This window comes from Chelon labrosus, assembly GCF_963514085.1.
Source record: "Chelon labrosus genome assembly, chromosome: 17".
Taxonomy (NCBI): Eukaryota; Metazoa; Chordata; class Actinopteri; order Mugiliformes; family Mugilidae; genus Chelon; species Chelon labrosus.
The window spans coordinates 11501725-11527202 of record NC_140350.1 but is presented as its reverse complement, the minus strand read 5'-3'; the positions used below and the strand labels follow the sequence as shown (position 1 = coordinate 11527202).

The 25478-nt window shown below is 40.7% G+C and overlaps 1 protein-coding gene across 1 annotated transcript in view; it reads left to right on the top strand.

The window, feature by feature from the left end:
* The window catches only part of dlg2 (discs, large homolog 2), a 96063-nt gene that overhangs the window by 22806 nt on the left and 47779 nt on the right, over positions 1–25478 (top strand). The window contains exons 3-5 of the mRNA XM_084565524.1: positions 14872–14955; positions 16087–16251; positions 17878–17937. Of these exons, the coding sequence (XP_084421650.1) occupies positions 14872–14955; positions 16087–16251; positions 17878–17937 (309 nt within the window). The remainder of the gene's footprint in view (positions 1–14871; positions 14956–16086; positions 16252–17877; positions 17938–25478) is intronic.

Below are 25478 nucleotides of genomic sequence, written 5' to 3'. Positions count from 1 at the left end.
TAATCACAAAAAATGTAAATCTAAACAATATTAGGTTAACAAATAAGAACAGTATTCACAATTAAGCACCATGGTGGTGTGTTCAAATTAGCCATATGGAGTTAAATTACATATTTCTTGAAACAGTGACCAGAGCCTTTTTTGTTTTTTTTTTTAATCTCAGATGTAGAAAGTTAGATAAGTAGCCTTAATTTGAGGCATTCAGTGTGTTGCTGGCAAGTATATTCGTCATATTCTTGCATGAAACATCATTTGATCCGTGTACATCACATACACACAGTAGTTAAGCAGGATGGTGTTTATACAGTTCATATTCCCAGTAGGTTCCGATGTCCTAGAGGGGAAAATAGTTCATTGGTGAGTGTGTTGCTCCTTAAGCTGTCGATTGCGTCTACTGCTGTGAGTCAGGCGGGGGTAGTTGCAATTTGATGAAGATTGCAGTCTTTCTGTGCTTTGTTGTGACGATGCAGGTTGGAGGAAACCAGTTGCTCCTTTGTTGGTAAACAAAGATATATGTTGCGTCATAGCAGCTGGCTAAAAATAGCTTGTTGCGCTCAGTTGGTGAAGCAGAAGAGTTTTGCAGTGACAGCTGACTTAAATACCACACAATGCACGACTTTGTCCTTGAGTTGCCATACTCCCAACACCTGCAAAGAATATAACCAGAGCCATCCAACAACATTATACACTCTAAAATAATTTGGACAAGTCATTAAACACTTATAGACTTATAGGGCATAGATGAACCTACTGTTAATAACACACCTGTATCAACTTAAGCCTTGGTAAGCTATAACAGAGGCCAGTGATAATGGAGTGCTCCCAATCCTTCCACTCCAAGTGAAAGTAGGAAAAGGCAGCAAAGTGATTCTGACATGTGCATTTTTAGACAGTGGGTCAACATCTACAGATTGTTCTGAAGCTAAGATGAGAATGCTGAACCCGTCTGGGTAAAAATAAAAGATATGTTTGTTAACAATGAGCCCAAAGACATCAGGTTCAGCATATATGGTAAATTAAGTGGAAGAATCTAGCCTTAGTGGGAAGATACACCACAGTCTTCCAAATGATGGTGATGGTGATGGTCATTCAAATCCATCGGCGACGGATCTTCGGTAGCTTGTGTAAGGATTGAAAAGGCAACTGTGATGATCAGGGCTGTCCTTCTGTTTCTGTAAATAGAGTATCAATTGAGTGACTTGAACTGCGATTGAACAAGCAGTTTGAACATAATTTCAAAGACAAACATCCTGAGGGCAAAGAATAAATGCCAAGAGATGAGGCAAGGATGATTTATAAACAAAAATGCCAAGTAATAAGTTGCCCAACAGCTTATTAATGGAAGAAATAGAATGGAAAGAAATGAAAACATACCTAAGACTACACTAAGTTTCTTCAGGATGTCATCAGTAATGGCTATCCTGGAAGGGTCCCATATGATGAGATGCATAGTGGTGAAGACAATGTGTTTTATATTCCTCATCATGGAGTTTACCATTCATGAAAATAAAGTTTTTGACTCTGGAGCTAAGCTCAAAGGAACTTCTTGAAATAATCAACTGTTGCAGGGCCTGAACTTTACAAGTTCCTTTATAGGAGTGCTTCTAAGACAGTAAATCATTGTAAAACCCACGTTTCACCAGGGAATGGTAGCAGTAGAAATCAAGGACTTTCTACAGTTCTTATATTGGCCCAATGGAGATTTGACTGAGGAAGTTGCAGAGTACAGAATGTACTGTACACCTATTTGAAACAACAGTGCGTGTTATATTTAAAGATGATGACCACAAAGGCAGATTCTCAGATAAAGTTATTGGCACTGTTCACTGAAACTTCTGTGTGGATGCTTAAAAGCTCACAATTCTTGGAAATGGTCATGCAGGTAGTGCCCTTTGCCAAAAAGGAGGATTTAATCTTGGACACAGTGGAGCAGCAAACCCTTTGAAGTGCTGCAAGCAATTCCTGAGACAGAACACTCTAAATGTGAGTGAACTTAATTTGGACAGAGACCAACTTTCAATGGAACGATCCTTGAGGCTCCAGGCGTGTATGGAAAGTGACATATTAAACTTTTGTCAAAGAACAAATGCGAACTCGAGGTGGGATTTCATCAGTCATTACCTCTGTGTATGATATCTTAGGGTAGCCTACAGCAAATACCCTTCCATCAAGCTAATATGCAGGAGCTGTGCAGAAGGAACTATGGCTGGGATGAAGATCTTCCACAAGTTTTAATACAGCAATCAATCCTTTGGTTGACTGACCTGATAGGACTTTCAGGAAATCAATGGAGCAAATGCTTGAAGCTGCATGACTTTGGAGCACCTGTCCATAACCAACTGCACCACTATGCTGATGCCAGTGAAGGGTATGGCACAATGATATATCTAAGGTTACACAATAATGCAGGTGATGTACATGTTTATTTGATTTTCCTTTTATTCTAAAGCCATGAACAGTTAGGGGCCAGTTGTGTTGGAGCCATTGCAATCTCACTATTCAGTTGTTGCCAAAGTGACACTGTAGTTATCCATGGGACTTCAATGGCTTTTAAGCGTGGGACTACTTTGCTTTTGATTGATGGAAAATTACCTTCGTTTTAGTGTCAAATAATCTGGCACATCCAACTATAGGCTTTACTTGTGGACAATTGTCTATTGCTTCTTTGGGGGGGCGACACAGATGATCAGAGGTACTTATCTGAGGCATGCTACAAGTACGCATCAGACAAAACAAAAGCTCTACATTTTCTTACTGAAAGGAAAGAAATCTACTGGCTAAGGTACACTCACAGGAAATATTTCTATAACTCAGAACAATGAAGAGTATTATCTGGGTCCCACACCATGTAAACAGTTAACACATATGGAATAAGGTACTGGTGTCAAGTCACTGCAGGAATGTGTGCCTAATTTATGAATACCATCAGACTGGTCTCTTGTCTTAAACTGAGGAGACGGAGAGCAAGGTGGTGCGTGTGCTTTTGTACGTGACGAACTGTCAGTTTCTGAAAGAAACTTTTTAGGTCTTAAAGTGGTCTTCTCCTAATCCTGTTGTAAATTAAAGTGTTAGTTACATGGCAGTCCCAGGCAAAGGGAGAGCACTCCTTCCATCTGTTAAATTATCAGATCTGGCATTATTATATTTAAGATGTGTGAGTCATTTTTGCGAAAGGATGTCTGTGAAAGAAAAACGTTGTTGTTCTTGTTGGGGCCTTGTTCTGCAGTTTAGCAGTGTATCAAGGGTTTTATAAAGTGTGCCAAATACTTTAGTAGCAATATGAATCTGTTAGTATGTCGGGACCTTCTAAGTCCTTGCTGTCCCATTGTTTAAGATATAGCCAAGAAAGCAGCAAGCGTGTGAAGAGGGTTTGCAGATAAAATCAGTCATTAATCAAATGCTGTAGTATAGGGGGAAAGGGAAAGGACAGGAAAAGAAAGTTGAATGGGATTTGCAACCTGGTGGATGGACAGTGAAACTGCCCCAGGTCCCTAGCGTTTTTTTTTTGGTTGGTTGTTTGTTTTTGTTGGGTCAGGAGGATTTTACTGTCTTAATAAAAGCCTCTAATTATGATCCTATCCCAACTATTAAAAACTATACAGTATATGGCAAATACAATAAGATTATGTATTTTGAATCAGTCTGTCTTTAAATTCCCCGAAAAATGTGGATATTGGATTTGGCGACAAATAGCAAACATAATGCTGTTGAGACGTGGCATTCTATGGGCAACTGTATGTACGATTAAATAAAGTCATAAATAAATCTAATTAATAGTAAACAGTTGACTTTCAATCTAAGTTAAGCTAGTTCACGTTACATGTAGAGTCGTTTCCTTAGGTTTTGAACAACTCTTTTTAAATAATTGTAAATCTCCATGTCGAGTACAAACATCGGGTTTTAAAAAGTGGCGGTAATGTAAATGTTTATTAGTTAACAACACAAATAGCTTCTCATGCTATGTGAGTTGTACTTGCTGTTTTCTCCGTCAGGTTAAATTCCGTACAGGACAGGTGAGCGACTGGTGTGTGTTTAGGGTTTGGGGAAAGGCGGATTTGGTAATGTGCAAAAATATTTCCGATTTGTTATGAGACCACGGCAGAGTAAATTATACTCTGGCCGCCGCCATAGTATTATAACAGACTATTTGTATTGCATGTAAAGCGTCCCTCTGAGTTGCCGTAGGGCTGATTTTCACAGGGTTGTTAAATGTTATGGGTGTGTCACGAGAGGTTCAGGAAATAAAGTTAATGCCCAGTAACGGCGGGCAATGTGCTCAGGTCTGTGGTCCCATTTATTATTGTATTTAACCTGCAGTATAAGCAAAGCCAGGACGCTCGGCTACAGTATTAACATTGTATGGGAAACCCTGTAGTTGATGCCTCCCTGCCTGCAGTCAATTTGTTTGTTCCAGTTACACATACACTGATCAACCAGAACATTAAAACCACCAACCAGTAAAGTGAATAACACTGATAATCTCTTTACAATGTCATTTTCTTTGTGTTCCTAGGCAAGCACATGCCTATGGCAACATCCTCGTGCCATGTGTTGTCAGGGGCAACCTAAGTTGTCTAAGGCTGCAGTGGTGCACTTTGTGTTCTGACAACTTTCTATCAGAACCGGCACAATTTGGTCCTTGTCAGCGTGGCTCTAATCCTTCCACCTGCCCATTTGTCCTGCCATTAGTTAATCAGCTTGGAGGACAAAATGTTCACTTGCTTCCAAGTGTACACACCCACTGACAGGTGCTGTGATAATGAGATAATCATTGTTCTCCACTTGACCAGTGATTACGACCAGTTGGTTATAATGTTATGGCTGAAGGTCTCTGCGTTCGGAGAAGAACAAATCAACACTTCAGGAGTTATTGCGGAACACCAGCGTTCAGATACTGCAGGGTAGGATTTACCTTTTTCATGTTCATGTATGCACACTTTGCTGTGGCACTGTTTCCCACATGCTTCCAGTTTAATTAATCATCATTGACCTCAGTCACTGTTTAGTAAAATGGGCTTTAATTGAATTCTTAGTTACAGGTTATTTCTGCTCCATACTTAACATCCTCAGTGTTACACTTCCATCTAGTGGCTCAGCTCAGACAATGCTCTACTGTCATACAAAGAGTTACAGTGATGAATTAGGATGCAGACTTCACACAGTGTCTGCCAAGGTGTTTGGAAAGCAGCTGCTGCTACAGTGCTGTACCATGGCTGGAGATAATTTAATTTTTGCACATCAAATTGGCTGGGAAATTCAGTGTGTACTCATGCAGACAATGCAGCAGTTACACCTGCAGACTGCTGTTAAGATCATGTCTTCCAGCAGGCTAACAAATATTTTGTAAAACTGATGAATACTGGTGGCTGTTGGAATGGTACTACAGTATGTGATATATCATATATATCTAGGGGCTATGCAATACTCACTGACATGTTCCTTTAAGTAGACTATGGCACAGACACAAGTATGGAAAGACAGAGATTGTGAAAGACTGTCATTGTTAAGGCTCATTTAAAGTACTGTGGGACTTAGATGCCGTAACCTACGCACGTAGCCTACGCCAGTGCGAGCCATGTATACTTGCGCGCTCGTCATTCTGGCTCGCTCTGTAAAAACACTAGTCGGCGCTGTGTCTTTTTTGCTAGTTGGGTTCATTTTTGCTTCTACTTCCTGCTTCACTTTCCACTTCCTGCTTCACTTTCAACAATGGAAGATAACCTTTCCTCAGTGTGTTCCATCTTTATTGATCCAAAACAATCATTTCGAAAATTGCAGAGATGGTGAAGCAGCCGGAAATACTAAAGCAGAAACACGCGACTATGAAGTGGACCAATCACAGGTCTTGTGGTCTGTGTTGCCGCAGCACGTAGTTACATTTCTGGGGAGGTGCACGTCAGCCACGGTGCTAGGGTCTTCACAGGGTCTGCGTATGGCGTCAAAGTGACGCAGAAGTCTAAACCGCCTATTATTCTTGCTGTGGAACCTATGACTGGTGTGCACATTTAAGCACAGGGATCCAAGAGCTATTCAACCGTTTATTAATCAAGTGCTGCAACGGCAAAATGGGATTAAGTGATTTTATATAAAGCATCCACAATAGTTTAAAGGTATGGTTCAGTACCTTGTCTTGAACTCTTTGCGGCATTGTCTGAGAAGGATCAGTGCAGAGCACTCAGAGTCCTTATATAACCTCACCTTCTAAAGACACATCCCCTGTGTATAGGTTGACGTCTCCACCCGCTCCAGAAAATTCTTGAACAGGTTTGCATGTACCTTCCTCAAATGCTTTCAACTTAATTTAAGGATGAAAGATGATTTTATTTTATTTTTTCACTTTTAATCATGAATATTTTTAGCAGGCATTCAGTAAGACATTATACATCATCAGCTTCTTATAAACTACAATTGTATTTACATCCATCTTTCTGTCCAGACTGACAATGTGGTGAAGTAATTTAACAGAAGTGTTTCTGTAGAACATTAGGATGTCACAGTGAAGTAGACCTTTTGACTTTTTTGCATATGCTGTCCACCACTCCACCATGACCAGGTGTTATCAGATTCCCATTAGATGTTCCTAACATACGGTATCACATTCACAACAATGGAATAGATGTTCATCACAATGACCTTGACGTATGTCCAACTGTGAAACTGTGTGAACCCTGTAGAAACCTGGCAATACGATTTATAATCACTTGGAATAGCCTTACATACATTCATTAATGTATTAACTGCTATTAGAGAAGAATATAAATTGTATTCAGGCATATCCTTTCAGAAAAAACAGACAAATATATTTAAATGAACTGTTCCGACCAATCAGATGTTTCCTTAATAATGATCTCTTCACAACTTTATACTCTTAAAAATGATTCACAGTTTTTCACAAGTGCATGAATGAAAGAAAATAAGAAATGAAGTAATACAGGGATAACTGTTCTTGTGTTTTTATGAACTGTTTTGTAAACATGGCAATAAAAGCTGCTGATTGTAGTTTTAATTTAATCAGGTTACATCTTGCTCACCAGGGGGCTCCCTTTATGTACAGTACATTTACTGCATAGTGCATGAAGCAAAAACAGTGACTGTTCTGAATGCAAATTTGCCCAAGTTATATGGCAGATGTTTTATATTAATGACTTAGTCCACAGAAATGAGACTAGCAGGAGGAGGAGGATGGTTAGAGTTATTAAGGTGGAGTGGAGATAGAGACAGTGCTGACTGAGCAGTAAAGAGAGAGAAAGAGAGAGAGAAAAAAGAGAGGGAAGTAGAGTGTGAGTGTGTCTGTATGTAAAACCTTGCTCTCAAGAAGCTTGAACCTTCTTTCTAGCTCTCTGGTCTGGTTTTACTGCAGCTGTCTTATCTACCTCAGGTCTTTTTGCACTGAAGCTACGTGTTACCACACTTTGTCCGGCCAGTCTTTTTTTTTCCCAAAGGAATGTCTCCTATAGTCAAAAGCCCAGAGTGCACACCGGTGCTGTGCCACTGCAAAGTTGCCTGCACCAACAACACATTGTCGTTGATGTTTGGATGCAAGGTAGGTTGTAGACCTCTTTCGGTTCAGTTTCAGTTGCTCCGCAGCATAGATTGTTCTGTCGGTGACTTCTAATCTGTGTCCTTTTTGTGTGTGTCTGCATCCGTTGAAGCTATATTAATGCTCACTGGGGCTTAATGAGGGCATTTACATCTCCTGTAATATTTCGTTGTCCATCTACCGCCTTCATTTATTGTAGTGACAGGTCACAATTATTCCTCTGCCAAATATGTAATCCCTCACACAAATGTTTTTATTTGGGATTACAGTCACTGTAAAAGTGTTTAAGGATATTTCTTTCCTTAATTTATGTATCCTGGTAGGAGACAACTGATAGGATGCCTCTAACTACATGTGTTTAACAATAATGTGAAGCTAGTGGTAGGTCTTTTCTGTCAAAGTATATGTGTTAATTATGATTTGTAGGGATGAGAATATTTAGTGGTTTTGCTCTATGCATGCGTGGTCTTGTTTAATCCAGCTACCTTTTTATTTTTGCAATTAAATAAAAGTCATCTGCCAGAAATAGTTAACCATTCCTGGCATTTCTCATGTATTCTGTGTAACGGCCCGTGGCCTTGTTAGAGATGGCAGCAGCGAGAGGCGACCGTGGACACTGGTGGGGCAGCATTTTGACTTACCTGTAAAATATGGAGAAAATGATGAAAATGTTGCTGACTAGAATCAGGACATCTGGGCTTCTTTGCTCAAAATGTTGGCTCCACAATCCGATTGTGGCAGCAGTGAATAAGGACAGGCAAATACATTATTAATTTTGCTATAGATTTGTTGTGTAGATATTGTAATACTTTTCTATTTTCATCTTCCACAAAACCGTAAACAATCAGTGTACTAAAGATAATAATCAAAGCTCTTCAGTTTTCTTTGAGAGGGTCAGGAGGATATTGCTGTAGCAAACAACTAGAGGGGTAAATGGCCTGGGTAAATGGTCTTGCATTTATATATCGCTTTTCTGTCTATTGGCATTGAAAGCACTTTACATTCACAATGTCACGTCTTACCACTCGTTCACACAAGCACACACACATTCACAAACCAGTGCCAAGCACAGGGAGCAACTCTGGGCTCAGGGTCTTACTCAAGGACACTTTGGCATGTGGTCCATGTGCCAGGGATCAAACAGCTAAACCTCTGGTTTGTGGACAACCCGCTCTAGCTCCACAGGTGTAGGAGAGGAATAGGATGACAGCAGCCAGCATGCTCAAGGAAGCACTGGAGCAAACAACAGACAAAATAATCAGCAATATTTTATAGCCAGGAAAAGGCTAACTGCATCCTGAAAAGTCATCCTATGGTTGCATTGTATGGGATCCAGTGTTCCTAAAGAACTTTAATTGTCTGTGGTGGAATGATTGTACCATATCACAGAATTGAAAATTTGTTATTGGAATATATTTTTGATTATTTGATTATTTGCATACTTGTCAGTGAGTCAAGAACATCTACTGTGTGTTTTGGACTCGACCAGGACTGTACATCATTTCAAGGAAGAGCCGAAACTTTGGGTTTGTCCAGTTTGTTCACCTCAGGGCTCTATCCTGGGTTTTTGTATATGATGTGGTTCTACAAGCTTCATTGTACTGTTTGCATCTGAGTTTGAAGAGACTGGTGTCAGGATCTGTAGCTCCAAATTTGAGGTCATGGTGCTACCAACAACAATGGAGAGTTGCCACCCTAGAGAGTTCAAACACAGCGTCTTGGGGTCTTGTTCTCAAGTGAGGGTAGACAGGAGCAGTAGATCAAGCAGCATATGCTTTTAATATGGATACCATACCTGTCTGTCATGGTTAAGAGTGAATTCCTCAAATGTCGTCTGGGTATTGACTGAAAGAATGAGATTGTAAATGCAAGTGGCCAAAATGAGTTGTGGTTTCCACCAAACAAAACTTTTTGATTTTCACAAACTACATTTAGGCATGATCTGAACTTTTTGTCAGGTCATTTGGGAATAGATGGATAAAATACATTTCATCCTGCTCATTTGAGTAACTTTAGAGACTGCGTGAACCATAGACTGTATATAAATATGAACAACGAGTCGCCACTTCCTTGCATTGGCCAAACTGACGCTATTTTCCCGGGGATACGGGCAGCGGCATCTTATTTAGCGTAGCGTATTGTTATGTGTTATGATCATGCATGATAATGCAAGTTGTTAATGGGCCACTGGAGACACTTATGGAATTTGTTTCCACGCACAAAATGTCCTTTGCTCAGCGCCTAGCAAATTGGAAATGCTTTATAACTTATATTCAGTGGTACCAGTTAAAGTTTTTGTCTTGTATTCTGAAGTAAAAAGCCGAATGAAATTATTAACCAGTGTGAACATTGTTTATGACCATAAAATTATTCCACATAAGCAGTTATAAAATAAGTAACGTTAACTCATACCTGGCATGTGGGTGCCAATAAAGCGCCAAACTAAAGCTAAAAAAAAAACACTTTTTGTGACTGAAATACGTGTGTTTGACTGTAAAAACAAGAAAAGCAGAAGGCAAGTGTTCCTTTTCCCCATAGCTCAGCTCTTCTCCTACCGTCTGCAGAAATAAGGGCTATAGCAGAGAATGGGGGAGGAGAGTCCAACCGTAGGTATATACAGCCACAGAAGGAGGTCAGTGAACACAACCACTTGGATATTCAACGCTAAATCTGCACGGGGGATCTGAATCTGCCTTCGGCCATGCCATCCCACATTTCCATCTCGTGGTGATTCTGCTGGTTAGGGCTGTAGTGAGCATTAGAGGAGGGATCCTCTCAGTGGAGCATGACAGCACCACACGTGAGCAGTTACACTTTGCACATAGCTCCGTTCGGCCAGCCCCTCAGCTACAGCAGATTATCAGCCCTCACGTTGAGAGCCATCTCTCCGGAGGGGTGTGTGCTGTGATTATGGTGTGGTGACTCCTCGCTGTTAAATTGTCGAAAATGAAACACTAAAAATAAAATTAAAATGCAATACTTGCCCTCCTCCGTCCCTCTCTGGGTCACCCTGTCTTGCTCCCTCCTTGTAGTCACTCATTGTTAAAGTGTACATTGCTTCTTAAAGCTACGCTTACCCGCATTTACATAGGACTCATCATGCCTCATTGCCATGACTTATTTTTATGGCTGTAAACAACAAGCTGAGAAAGTAGCTTGGGGGAGGTAATTTGATGCACACTTGATTACATAATAGCTCTAGATTTGGAAAGAATAAAAAGGAAAAACGTTTAAGTGAATGAAAACAAGGAAAAAAAATAGTTTTGACACACATACTCTTTGAAGACAGGGAAAATAAAACATTTTAATTTCCAAAACTGTAGCAGTGGTCCACACACTCCTCTTAGGTTTTTGTTACCAGAGTCTGTGTGATGTTTTTATCGGAGTGCTTCTCTTACAGCCTATCTCTCAGGCTTGAGGTCAAATGAATTGTCTATTGTCTTTACCCTGTGTCGCACAAACATTTGACCTCATTGTAGCAGTTCCAGCCCTGGCTGCGTATCAGACTGGTCTATGCTAGTGATACCGAACAGATCATTGCTGATTGATGTAAAAACACATGTGAGCACAGACTATAGATTAAAAACGACTGTGGTCTACTGTGAAATACAGATACATTTACCTGGCTTTTCAGCTAGGGTTCAATGAGACACAGCCTCATTTATATGTAAGTGGTACTCTGTAGCTTTAAGCTTTTAGCTCAAGACAAGCATGGTTTCTGATCAGCTTGTGTTCTTAGTGGCTTTTGTCCTCGCACACCATGATTGTTCCGTGTTCTCCTGATGGTGGATTCATGAACATTAACATTAGTCAGGGCGTCACGGTGTAGTTGGGGTAGGCGTGGGGATTAGTCAGCAATGATTGTTAGAGGGGAGCAACAGTAGCCATGGACATGGAGTAGCATACAGTAACCGGGAGTAGGGCATAGCCCATTTGTCTTGTCTTCTTTTAGGGCTTGTGTTATTCATTTCTTATCTGAACCCATTTATCTTGTGCACGAGGCTCCTTTCCTGCAGTTATGAACGTAATTAATATTCCATGAGCAATGACATCGAATCGTAAAAAGTGTCCAAGAAAGATTTCTGGAGCTACAGATAAAAAAGCAAACTCGTTTAACGTTCAGAAGGATTTCAGTCTAAAAAAGAAGGAATCTGCAACAACGACAAACACCACTGAGGAGACTTTTCTTTGTTGGACAGACGGACTCCACACTGAAATAAATTGAGTCTTACGTATAAAAATTCTCATTGAAACATGTGGAATGATACACATAACGCATTTAAGAGGAAAGAAATCCTTTGCTGAACTAACAAAACCTCAGACATTGTACCTCCAGCCCTGACACCTACTTTCTCTCTGAGGAAGGTGTGTGCACATTGGCTCAGCACTTTTGTCCTGCTACTATTTTGGGGAGGCTATTAGGGCAGAGGTAGGAGTCTTATTAAAGTCTATGAATCCATTTGTGAATGTACTCTGCAATTACTGCCTACGAGAGATGAGACCCCCCTTTTCCTTTTATTAAGAAATCCATGTCTATTGCCCCCTCCAGTTACCTGCAGATTGACAATTTATACCATTTTGTAATACCTAACCTTACACTGCAGCATAAATAAACCTCCTGACTGTGTGAGGACCAGTAAACAAAGTGTAATCCCAGAAATGTCCCAGGTTTGAACCCCTACAAGTCACACAGTTTCGTCTTAACAAAGCTACAATACACCCACAATACACTGAACAATCACAAGTTCTCAGCCTTCCTCTATAGAGGTGAGGACATGACAAAGCCAAACATAGTGTCTCTCTGCTTAAAGGCTGCATAGGCACTTCTCACAACACAGATGTTGTATCCATTGGCGTGTTGCTACAGGGGGAGGATGCAGGTGTCTGCGCCTACTAAGGCTGTTTGGCTTATCATAGCAAAATGTATGGGAAGGAACCTGAATATAGAAACTGTCAACACTGTACCTAAAATTACACTGTGGAAAAAAATAATAATAAAAACCGTCCACTGGGGCGAGTCAGGGAAAGTTTTCCTGTTCACTGGAAAACAGCTCTGATTAGCCATCAAGTCAGGTACAGCTAACATGGCTAGAAAATACAGTCAAATTTTATACCTTCAGTATTAATATTATTCCAAAGTCCCAAGAAAATTAACAATATAGCAGTGGCAGGCTGTGCATTTTCCACATAGGCCTTAAATCCCCTGCAACCTTATTGAAAACACCTCTTAATACGATTGTTATGACACCGCTGCTATAGAAACCGCCAACATCATACGGATACGCAATAAAACAGGACGTTGCATCGTAGACGAATCGCTTATATAGCGAGATGAATGCCATTGCTAAAGCAAGAAACTCACTAAGAACAATTCAGAAAGTCTCCTTTCACCTGCAGCTGCGCACCAGTGCCACATACGTCAAATCCAGCAGAAGCATCAGTGTCCCAATAAATTCATTCATTCATTCATCTTCTGTAACCGCTTATTAGGGTTGCAGGGTCTGCTGGAGCCTATCCCAGCTGTCATCGGGCGAGAGGCGGGGTACACCCTGGACAGGTCACTAGTCTATGTCAGGTCTAACACAGAGAGACAGACAACCATTCACACTCACATTCACACCTACGACCAATTTAGAATCACCAATGAACCTAATGAGCAAGTCTTTGGACGGTGGGAGGAAGCCGGAGTACCTGGAGAGAACCCACGCAGACACAGGGAGAACATGCAAACTCTACACAGAAAGGCCCAGTCCCAATAAAATGACAAAAATATACATAAAAGATGGAAATATAATACATTTTTCTCACCAGAACTTAAGAAACAATTTAGAGTTCTCCTAATAGTGCCCGTAGTCGCTGACCTGAAAGTGGCGGACACACCATTTCCCAGCTGGGTCAGGCTACCTAGCTCCAAGGTTGGACGATCTTTCCTCATAATATCCTTCAAAGTCAACCGTGAAAATGATTTTCTAAGAAGATATTCAACCAAAGTGATAGCCTCTCCTCCTTCCGCTGTCGTGAGTTCAAAAAATACTTATCAAAACATTAACGGGGACGATGTGCTTGTGCAGATCGCAACAGATAAACATGAACTGCTAGCTTGACTAGCTTGACCGCTAGAGAGACTTTTCTGGCCCTGATGGCCCACCACTGCAATATACAGTCCCGGGAGGATAAACATGCAAGTGTTTTTTGGATTGGAGGAGGATTGGAGGAGTGCGGTTGCTGCAGTCTTCAACATTAATTAATAGAGTCAACCATGACACCCTGCTGTCCCTTCTCAAGATAAATAATGGTTCAAATCTTATCTGACATAGGAGTCAACAGGCTGTTTCATCTCTTACCTGAACCCATTTATCTTGTGCATGAATCTCCTCATTCTGTCTGTTGTATCATGAACACATAATGACACATTTAAAATCCATTACTTTGCCAGCTCTTCTTGTTTATTTAGTTTCTATTATATCTGACAGGATCACAGCATAGATAATCCATGCATGACAACGCAAGGGAAAATGACAGAATGTACTTCTAATTTTAGTAGCCCTGGTAGCGGATTTACTGTATCTCTGGCCCACATCTGCAGCGTCCTATCATTACACTGCATTGCTTTGCATTGCTGCCTTTAGGCGTCATCAGAAATAACTGTGATCGCTGGGGTGATAAAAATTTGTTCGCATCTCGGCGACGCAGCAAGTCACACACTTGAATGAAAATCACTTCTGCGTGTAGCTCCTTGTTCTCTAAGTGCTGTTCAGTCGCTTTGAAAGGCTCCTTTTCCTGGTTGGATCAAATGTCATCTTGACACGAGTGTCATTTCCAAATTCACGCTGTTGACACTAGCAATTTAAGGTCGGGAGCTGTTTGTGAGTGCTCCTGGAATAATGTTTTATTTGTTGCAGATGTCTGTGTTGTTGTCTTAAAGAGAAACGCTACAACCCAGTAGATTTCTGCTGAACTGTGTCATGCCTGTGTTGGAGGTCTACAGCCCAATAATTAAGCTTGACTCGAGTGTGCAACTGTGTCAAGAGATGATATGATCGTTCCTCTGGGGCTGCCCATCTGTTACTACTCTGTGTGTGTTGTACCCTGACCACATTTTTTCCCGCATGCACTGACATTTGTTGTGTTATTACAGAATCTCTTAGCCACCTACAGTGCCGTAACGCCATTTTCAGTGAATGGGCTTCTTGCTGTGTTTTTGCTTCTGTGCCGCCTTGTGTGCTTGAGACTCTGGATGTGATTGACTGGATGTGATAAATAACATTTCTTAACTCTGACCTGTGCCAATTGCTCTTGGTGGTTACATTTGGTCCTGTTGCTCTCTCCAGAACAGGCCACCAGCAATACAGGGATCATCCCACAACGGCCAGTCCCCACCCTGCATGACCCCTGCCTTGATGAACGCTCCCTGGGTGAGAGAGGGGAGGCGGGCATTGTTCTTTTTTTCTTTTTTTTATTCATCCCTTCCAAATCGCACCCATCCTTGCAACTGACCACACAATGAGATCATTCTTTGTATTTGTACCAAGTTACAGATTCATTTCTCAGACTTTTTACCTACAAGATAACATGAAATTTCAAATTTATACAGTTTCAAAACAGGTTTATTATCTCAATCAAGGATCCGCTATGTGTCAAATAAACATTTTGCTGTTTCAAAATGTTCAATTTCAGGGCACTATGAGTGTCCATGGAAACAAAATTGTATTACTGTTTCAATCATAGACTGTATATAAATATGGACAACGTATGGACACTTCCTTGCATTAGCTAAACTTATGGTGTTTTCTCGGGGATATGGGCAGCGGCAACTTGCGAGTTTGGAGCCAGAGTCTGCGCAGCACGGTGTTATCGATGATCACTCGTGATTTCGTTTGACATAATGGCGACTGCCAGTTGCCATGCTAACTGGTAATCGCCATTATGTCACATCTATAGCGTCAAATAACTAACTAAAACGAAACTTATCCAAAATATTGACACTCGAACATGCATCACAATTATATTAACTACCTAAAATGACAGAAAACATCCTTGAAAAAAATGTATTTTTAGTGTTTTAGTTTGGCCCAAATCCCATCCACTAACATGGAGGAGGTGGAGCTTATGACATGTACTGTAAGCTGAGAGAGCGTCTGCAGGGGATAAAACCTGATATATTCTAGGTTAGACACTGCCCGTGTATAATTAATGTTTCATGTTCATAAATATGGTATAGAGAGAATGAAGGTATGTAGTTTTGCCAAGTTGATCTCTGTACAGTGTGTGCACTGTATATTTATCTGCACCACTTTTGATTCATTGTGAAAATCATTATTTCAGGTTAGAAAATCATTTTTTTTACAATGATTTCATCAAGAGTAAGACACATTCAAAATTATAATCTTAAAATTTAATAATTGTAATAATAATTTGTGCCAGTATGATGCACACAGCTGATCAAGATAATAGTTTTGGTACTATATGCTTTAATACAAATTTATTAACCCTTTCTCTCTCACTCACTCACTCACACTTTGCTTCTTCTCTCTTTCCACCTGCAGCAGTATCACTACCAAGAAGACGACTCCCCACCTCTAGACCAAGGATTCCCGCGGCTGACCAATGAGGTGCGCGCCCCGGAACTCGTGCACGTGTCCGAGAAGAACCTGTCTGAGATCGAGAATGTGCACGGCTTCGTGTCACACTCCCACATCTCTCCTCTCAAGGTCAGCACCCCGACGCCTGTCCTAGCGTTCCCAGTGTGGCTCTTTTTCAGCACCAGGCACAGAAACCATGCCCCGCCAACCTTCATCTCAACTCAGCTCCGTGAATGACTGCCTAAATGAATATGACCATCAATATGACAGATGTTTTTGTACCTTATTGGCTACTTTTGCGTTAAGCAGATAGAATAACATTGTTAATAATATAAATAATTATAAGCTGAGTATGATGAAACATCATCTTCACAGGACCCTTCCTCCTGCCTTTACCGTTACTTGCACACAGTTTCATTGTGCACATTGTAATCTGGACTCAAGCTTCTAACATCGCAGTGCCTTTCCCTACCTACAAAACATCATGCCTCCATGCAAAGTCCATGTATCAGCTGGGTTAGGAGGTATAGACTATGAGCTACCTGGAGGTCCTTAGCACCATGTGAATAACTAGCGTCGGTAACTGCTAAAGCTCAGATGGTGGCACGGTTGTGTCTGTTCAGGTTTGAACCAGCAGAGGGCAGAGTTGAAACAGACTGAAGGTCTTGCTGTGTCTATCAGGCAGCGTAACTCGACGACTGTTTCAGTTAATGGGGAAGGAATAGCCCTGAATGTTTTCTGTGTTTTAGTTTGCAGAGAATTGCTTTTGCAGCATTTCAGTCAGTACAGACTGTGATTTACTCTAATCGTAGAAATGTGCTACACTTCCTGGGACAACATGTATTCTTGAGTTGAGTGTTTTTACATAATGGAGATTTATTAAGTTAATCTCTCTAAAGTAATTATTTCTGCTGAAGGAAGCCACTCTTCTCCGGAAGAAAAACACTTTATTCCATCAAAATGGTTATCATGCGTGATTACAAATAAATCATTGTACGCTAGATTCAATCAGGAGCTCTGATTTCTTTAGATCTGACTGTACCTTCTACCTGATATGCGTCATGAAGCAATATCTGTTGGTGCTGCGTGCTGATGTCAGTGACACTTTGTCGTGCATTATAAAATGTAGGTCTCAGGTGGAGATGCACCAGATGTCTTTCTGGCAATATTAACATCTGAAGTTAATGCACTTATTGTGTTAATGTTACACGGAGCGACGATGTGTGGCTCCAGCTATATTAACCGGCATCTGGCTTCGGTGTGCTGCAGAGAAAATTAGTAAATTAGTAAGCCTCACCTCCATGACGCTGAGTGATAGTTTGGATGAAGGCTGGTTGAGTGCTGGCAGCCCTTCAGCCCCAGTTGATAATCGTTTATTGACGAGTTCTGAACCAAACATTGTTGATGTTTTTCTCACATGAATTTTGAGCCACCCATTAGTTCAACAGCGATCATTAGTAAAATTGATTTTGCATATGTCAGTGTGATGTCCCAGAGGGAAAGAAGCTCTGTCTCATTGACGCTGCAAGAAGAATCCACGGTGATCCACTTCCTCTCATCTTCATTCAGTCTTAACCTCTTTGAATATTCTTCTTCTCTCCTTCCAGTCAACACGTCACTGTACAATGATTACTAATGTTTTTTTTTTTACTCTGCTGCATTAGGGCATCCTTCGTCCTTCTGTTTCTATCTCTCTTTCTCTCTTTTACCTAAGTATACTGGCTAGTGATCTTGTCTTTCATTTCTTACCTGCAGCCTGCACTGGTTACCCGTTTTGATCTTGCATACCCGGGTGTGACCACAGCAAACTACATGGCAAGTTTTGTTTTGATTTATTTTGATTTTACCTCTGAGGAAACTCCACACTGTGTTTTTTTTTTTTTTTTTTTTTTTTTGGATATTATTTAAAACTCCCTTGTTTCTGGGTATCCAGAAGATTGACGTCTCCTCAGTGCTGCATGGACTTTGTTTGGGTGTTTTCTTAATCCATTGCCTGAAAAAGCAGTCTTATTTTTCTTGTGGGCTGCTCCCGTTTTTTGTCATACCCTCACTTAGTTAAAATAACACTCTCTGTGTGTTTGTGACCCATTTGCTTGCCGGCAAGTCCCACGTGCTTGATGTGGTGTTTCTGTGATATGACGATAATCTGTCACTGTTAATCACCATGTATCACTACACCCAGCCACCCATATGTTATGGATAACTAATTTAAATAGTCCCAAAAGCGCACACCATGTTTAAGAAAATATAGGAGTCATTTTTAATAGTATATATAGAAAAGTTGTCATGTAATGCCTTACAGAAGAAAGCAAGCTGAGGGAATCTGTCCTTTAGAGTCATGCTTAATGACTCTGGCCACTTGGTTATACACCGATCAGCCACAACATTAAAACCACTGACAGGAGTAGTAAATAACATTGACCATCTTGCGACAATACAGTGTTCTGCTGGGAAACTTTTGGACCTGGCATTCATTCATGTGGATGTTACTTAGACATGTACCACCCACCTAGACCAGACCAGACACCCTCACCCCAATCAATGATGCTCCTTGATGGCAGCAGCCACCCAGAGCAGGATGTAGCCTGACACAGACACACACACAAAAATGGTTTAGGAACAACTAGAAAAACAGCACAAGGTGTTGACCTGGTTAAGTATCTGTGGAATGATCCACAGAGGCCCCTCCCCTCAACGCACAGGACCCAAAGACCCCCACTAACAACATTCTGTTGCCAGACACCACAGGACAACCTCAGAAGGCCCATGTCCATTCTCTGATGAGTCACGACTGTTTTGGAGGCACAAGGGAGACCTACACAACATTAGGAAGATGGTCATAATGTTATGCCTGATCGATGTGTATATGTTTTTTTCATGCAGGAGATGCAAATTGTATTAATTGGGCTGTAACCCCAAATTGTACAAGGCCAGCTGATTATATACCATGAGATTTACTGTTAGATTTTATTAGATCTGTACAGGGAAGGCGTTGCATAATCTTAACACGATGAGTCCCCTCACACATAAGAGTTTTTTTGGTATACTAAATTGAATACGCCTCATGAACTGTGTTGCTGGAGCAATTAGTAAGTGCTCTAATTATTTCTTGGGATATTAGTCATTGCACTTAAGATTTAGTGCTTAAATTAAATGAACAATAAACAAAAAAAAAATAATCAAAACCAAATGCATAGTTCAGTTCTGCTCGGTTGTTTTCAGCATACACATACTCATTTACTGGGAATGTAACCATTTACTACTTCTGGGTGTAATTTCCTTGTGGCCTGGTTCCCCCATAGCATTGAGGAGGACTTAACTCGAACCACAAATCACAAAGACACTCAGGACAACAATATGCGAGTTTATCCCATTTGATTTCTTTTAGCCTTGAGTCTATTGAATGAAAAATTGCTTTAATACAGCCAGCATAAAGCAGCAGGGACGCAAGAATTATGTGTTTGTCTATAACCAGAGGAAGTGTAACTCCTCCCTCACTGGTGAAAATCAAGCACCGCAGACTGGAGAGTGTGACTCAGAAAAGACATTATTGATTTGAACTGCTGCATTGTTTATTGTTCGCCTCTTGCTCTGATCAGGGAAAGCTTGTCAATCAAGCAGGCGGACGTGTGTTTGCCGTAAGCAGCAGTTTAACGAAGGCAGCGGTCTCTGGTTTATGTTCAGTGAGGAGTAGCGGAGGTCAGATCAACACTACATCTTGTTAGTAAAAACTTTCATCCCATTTTTATCCACACAATGGGAGGCCCTGATTTCAGATTGGTTTTTCAAGCCACTGTGAGTTACTGGGGACATTGGTTAGCAATGGCGCCACTAGTAGCACAGCAGTGGTGAAGAGGGGAGTCATTTTCAGGCAAACATTACAAATACACACTTCAGGATAGAATTTTGCAAATAGCCATTCAAGCCAAAGATTTGGTACGAGACGAGAAAAAGCAAGTATCACGTTTTACAAATGGGAGCGCACAAACACAGGGCACGGGAGAGGAACGCGGCAGAACGAGGAAACAAAAGAGCACTGGAATGAAAAGCGTTACGGGAGGTGATTAACAAAAAAGCGCATTAGCAGGTAGTCCTATAATGAGTTCAGGGGTAATCAGGCTAGTGAAATGAAAAGGAAACATCCAGGGAAAACACGTGGCAGATATCTGAGGAAACAAGAAAGCAGGCAGGTGGTAAAAGATCCAGGTAGGGAGCACAGCTTGGGAAGACAGACAAACTGCCGAAGCACAAAGGGAGAGATTGCTGCCTTCAAATGGGGCTGTGTTTACAGTTTTCACAAGAAGAAAGAAGACGTTATTCCAAATCAGAGGTCCTCATAACTGAAAATTTCCGATAAGGTTGAAGTTCACAAGTTGCAACGTGCTAGTTTATATTTGAATGCTAAGTTAATATACTGTAATTTAGTTGTATCGAGGTTTCTTTGTAGTGTTTTCAAATCACTTCACTTTTATTGATATGGCGTCATTAACAATCCAGGTAGAGACAGTAGAAGAGAAAGAAGAGAAGGAAGAAAGCAGCAGGAGGTGATCGACATACATACATCTAACTATGGCATATAAGCAGCATATAAACCTGTTTCTTATGCAAACACAGAAGGTCAGTGTTTTCGTTTCTTATTAGTTTCTGTAGTCTAAACTGATAAGTGGTGAATCTGAGCTGAGGTAAAACAGATTAGTTGACTTATGTCCTTGAAGCTCGCTGAATATCGCTCCCATCATGAGGCTATTTCATGCTTTTATTCATGCACTGATTTTCAGCTCAAGGATTATGACGATGACAGGTTTTATATACAAAATGTCACATTTACCAACCCACACTATAAAAGCCCAAAAGCGTTTTGGGCTTTTAAACTTAATTTAAAATGCTGGCATATTGAGAGACGAGGTGTTTTGCTTTAAGACAATGGAGCACAATTGCTCGTCAGATCTGTTTTAGTGACACACACAGTGGCTGAGATAACCAAGATCTGAGTGAAGAAGCGTCACTCAAACTAAATTATTATATAAAGGTTAAACAGAAAATTATGTTAATTACGACAAACGCATGAATATTCATTATGCTCTTGATAAAACAGTCATTCTTTTTGGATCAAAGGAACTGTTAAGGCTTCCAGTCATCAAAGAGATTCTTTAAAATGTCTCCTCGTCTTCTGTAGATGGGCTGATATCAAAGTACTTTCTGCCTCGGTCAGTCCGATTTGGACAGGTGTCGAAAGCCTTCCATGACGTGTTGTCTCACTACCTTTTCACTGGAAGGAACAAAGATTGAAACTTGACTCTCACCATGAAACACTATCAAAGGCCTCGAGAAACTTCACTGTTGTCAGAGTGAAAAAAACTCTTGCAAACAAAAGCTGATCAGGACCAGATCACACAATTAACTCAAAAGTAGTGGAGAGTTACCTAGCAATTGCTTAAATGTTACTGTTTTTTGTGATACCGCCTTAGAGGTTACACAACTTTAGATTTTTTAAAGCAGGCTATTGAAAGTTATGAAAGTCAAGTTGACCCCAAACTAGTCACTAATATAAACACAGTAGAAAGTAATGCTTTGCAACAATCAAATGTATATTCTTGACCAGAAAACGTGCTGAGAACAGATAGCTCATGCGCTACATACTGTGCGCTGCAGATACGCATAGCCTGTATAAAAACAGGCTGCAACTCAACACCATCGGTTGCATTTAATAGTCCACAGCTGTAAGATAGGATAGTGTAGCTGGGTTAAAAAAAATGCTGGATTTCTCTGAAACCTTCTCTGTGCACGGCAGCTAAAGTATCTAATCTAATCTAATCTAATCTGATCTAAATAAATTCACCAGCAAATTGTTGATTTTCAGCCTCATTCTCTCTCTTACCGCGGGGCGTTTGGTGAAGTTGTCAATTCACTGATGTTGAGAGGATTTGGGCCGCTCCTCTGCTATCATTGGCGAGTGCATTTTCAGATGAGTCTGCATTACAGTAGTACATTTGTTGTATTTCAGGGCTGACTCACATATTCTGCATGTCCCGGTAGAATGGGCTTCCTCTTTAGTCAAGTGTTTCCACACACTTGATAAACCACTGCTCACCTGTCTTCTCGGAGGCGTCCATGTTGTTATTGCCACGTGATCAGTGACTAGTCGAATGATACTTAAAGCTTCATGACACAGCAGTGAAGTCGACTAATCATCAAGTCTACTAATCTGCACACAGTTCAACTAACAATCATTTCAAAACAACACTAAATGGTTTAAATTATGACGTCTAATTGTCTTATTAGAGTAGTATTGTGGCATAGTAGTAGAAAGAAGTCATCATGCCTAGTTGCCTAGTACAGCCTATCATCTAGGTGTTCAGAACCTTACACTCATCTCTTGCTGCTGGTACCTAAAGACTATTTCAAGAGAGAGAGGAAACAGATAGCAGTTATGGCATGTCCTAAAGTTTAAGTGACCTCTACTGCTGATGGTTTGTTCTCAAGAAGTTCCCATCAGACTGAAACTGAATGTAATGACACACTGCAAATAACCTCACAGTACCATTTTACTATCTCTCTACTGTGAAAGCTTCTGCGCTCCATCCTGCAACCACACTCTGGGATCCTAGTAGGTTTCTGTAAAAGGTCAATTTTGTGCAATCTAATCGTTTTCTTTTAAAGGAAAGTTTTTCTTCTTTCGTGATGGAAAACCCATCAGTGGATATGAATAAAAAGTGGTGGCTGCACTCAAAGTCAGTGGTCAGCTTTAGAACGGAGGGAAGGGAAAGCCGTGAAAAAGAAAAGGCGACTAGTGTTTACAGAACACGGTTGTAGGGTTTGAAATCACGAGATGGAGTCTGACTGTCTGAGCATCGTGTGGGACTCTTAAAAGCCATTTGAAAAAGACAAAATTAGGAAAACTGCTTCTCATTATGACTACAGCTAAATGAGGTCTGTATGTGATTTTAATACTGTTGAAAATACAACCTGTGTGTTTTCCCTAATTAAAGTAAGTCATGCATTTTTACTAAAGGTGGCTTGTTAATTCAGATTAGGGTTTGCTTCTGTGTAATTGTAAATTGGCCATCTTCTCAAAAAAAAACATAATAGTGAATAATTAGCTTGTGTATTTGTTGTACATACTAGGCTTTCATAAGTAATGAAGTCAAAGCACAGAGGTTCCATTTTAATTGGAAACTCTTCCAAATGTTTAGATAAATTTAGATAAAAACATGCCGTATGTTCAGTAGCATGTGCCACATTTCTTATAATGCATGTGTATATATATGTCACCATTCAGTAGTAAAGTAATACAATGACTATTATGGATGGCATTAAAACTCAAATGGAAAAGAAAAATGGAAAATAAGAAATAAGTACCTGGACCTTATTTCTGGCATAAAATACGATCGTTTACTCACCCATATAACTTTTGTGTCATTTGTAGTCAGTCGGGAGATATTTAGATCTGCGTATATCTATATAATGGGAGTGACTGGGGCACCGAAATGCAGCCTCTAAATGACGCATTATCTGCCGCGAAACTCGTTCATTTGACCAATATTTTGGTATCGTACGCTAGTGCTATTCCCTGTTGAGTCCAGAGTTACCTGTTATCATCATAGTCATGCTAGTTTTTTGCAACATGGCTGAATATTTTTCCGCATTTTGGTGCCCCAGTCAATCCCACTATATGGATATACGCAGATCTAAATATCTCCCGTTTGACTACAAATGACACAAAAGTTATATGGGTGAGTAAACAATCGTATTTTATGCCAGAAATAAGGTTCAGGTTGTAAAAAACAGTAGTTCCTCTTTAAAAAGTCATAAAGCTTGGTGGATCTGGGTCCCCCCTCCCCTGGAAACTGTTCATACTCTAGCGAAAATTGATCCCGGCCAATCTAACTGCTTGGTCAAAGGAGTACCACCAACATAGTCGTACATAGCATCATCTGATCTCACTGGGTTGAATTAGTTTAAAGCAACATGTCTCTGGCTGTAGGATTACCCAGTTGTCTTCTGTATCAGTTCAAACACACCCATAATGAAATCCAAACAGTGTGTTGGCAGACTCCCATTCTGCCTCTGATTCAGAATTGAGTCTTGCTGCGCCGGACGGCCTCTGTTTGTGTGTGCTTTTGAGTCCACACGCTGGGGAGAAGAAACCCCTACCTACGAGTAAATATCCAATCACTGTGCACTAATATTGGGGTAAGCTGCCGGGAACTGGTTTCAAAATTCGCTCGTGACTACAACATGGCAATTCCCTACTTCTATAGAACACACAAAGGTATTGAAAACAAACTGAGCCTTGCAGTGACAATTTACTGTATTGGAATATGAAAAAGAACCAAAGAAATAAAAAATTATGGCCAAAACTGAACTTCTAAAGTCTTCATAAATAATTAATGATGCGGGGAAAATTTAATCACTAACGCCGCTTAAATAGTTCAGCTCTACCACGTAAAGGTCAAATGCAGCAGCAGCCTTTTCACAGCAGGTTCCAAAGATATCAGCCCCATTTTACATTTTAATCTTCAGCATTGTGTCTTCATTGAAAGTCTGCCTTAGCCGCCGACACGCCATACACTGAGACCTCTGAGTTGCGGCTCATCAGCAGATCATTTGCAAGGCAAGAAAACACTGATTCATTTTGTTTACCACCATTTGTTGCCTGAATAGCATGACATAACAGAGCAGAACAATGATAAACTGCAGGGTAGTGAGGATGACGTTGTTGTGTTTCTCTCTGTGTCTGTCTCTGCCTAGATGAAACGCCGAGCCTCATCAAATAGTCTTTGACACGAGACACAAATACGTTTGTAATATCCAAAAGAAAAAGTTGAATCGCACTGTTAGAGGGGTAAAAGATAAAACGTGGATGCTGTCAAATCTTGGCAGAGCAAACCGTCTGACACAGTGGAAAACGGAAAGCTCTGCTGTAAGACGAACCGGGAGAGGATGAGCCAGGCGGAGACGGAGAAAAACCCAACAACGTCATCCTCCCTACCCTGCACTTTATCATTGTTCTGTTCTGTGGTGTCATCGTTCCTGCAGCCTCCCGCAGCCCTCCTCTCTGTTAATAGAAGGGCAACCGTGTTATTATGGTAGGGTAAACCGGAATACGCTGTCAACACAAACGCTCTAAAGTAGAAAGGAACAGGCGTGTTTCTTTTCTTCCCTCCCTTTCTTCTATTACTGACTTGGATGCGGAACTAGTCTACCAGTTGATTACAGAGGTCTGCACACAGCTGATGTCATGATAATATTTGTTAAGAGGAAACTCTTGAGGATTATAACTTAAAAAAAGACATTCAATATACAGTTCATTTTTGGTCCTGGCTGTTTATGGTTGGCTAAGGATGATGAGCTCT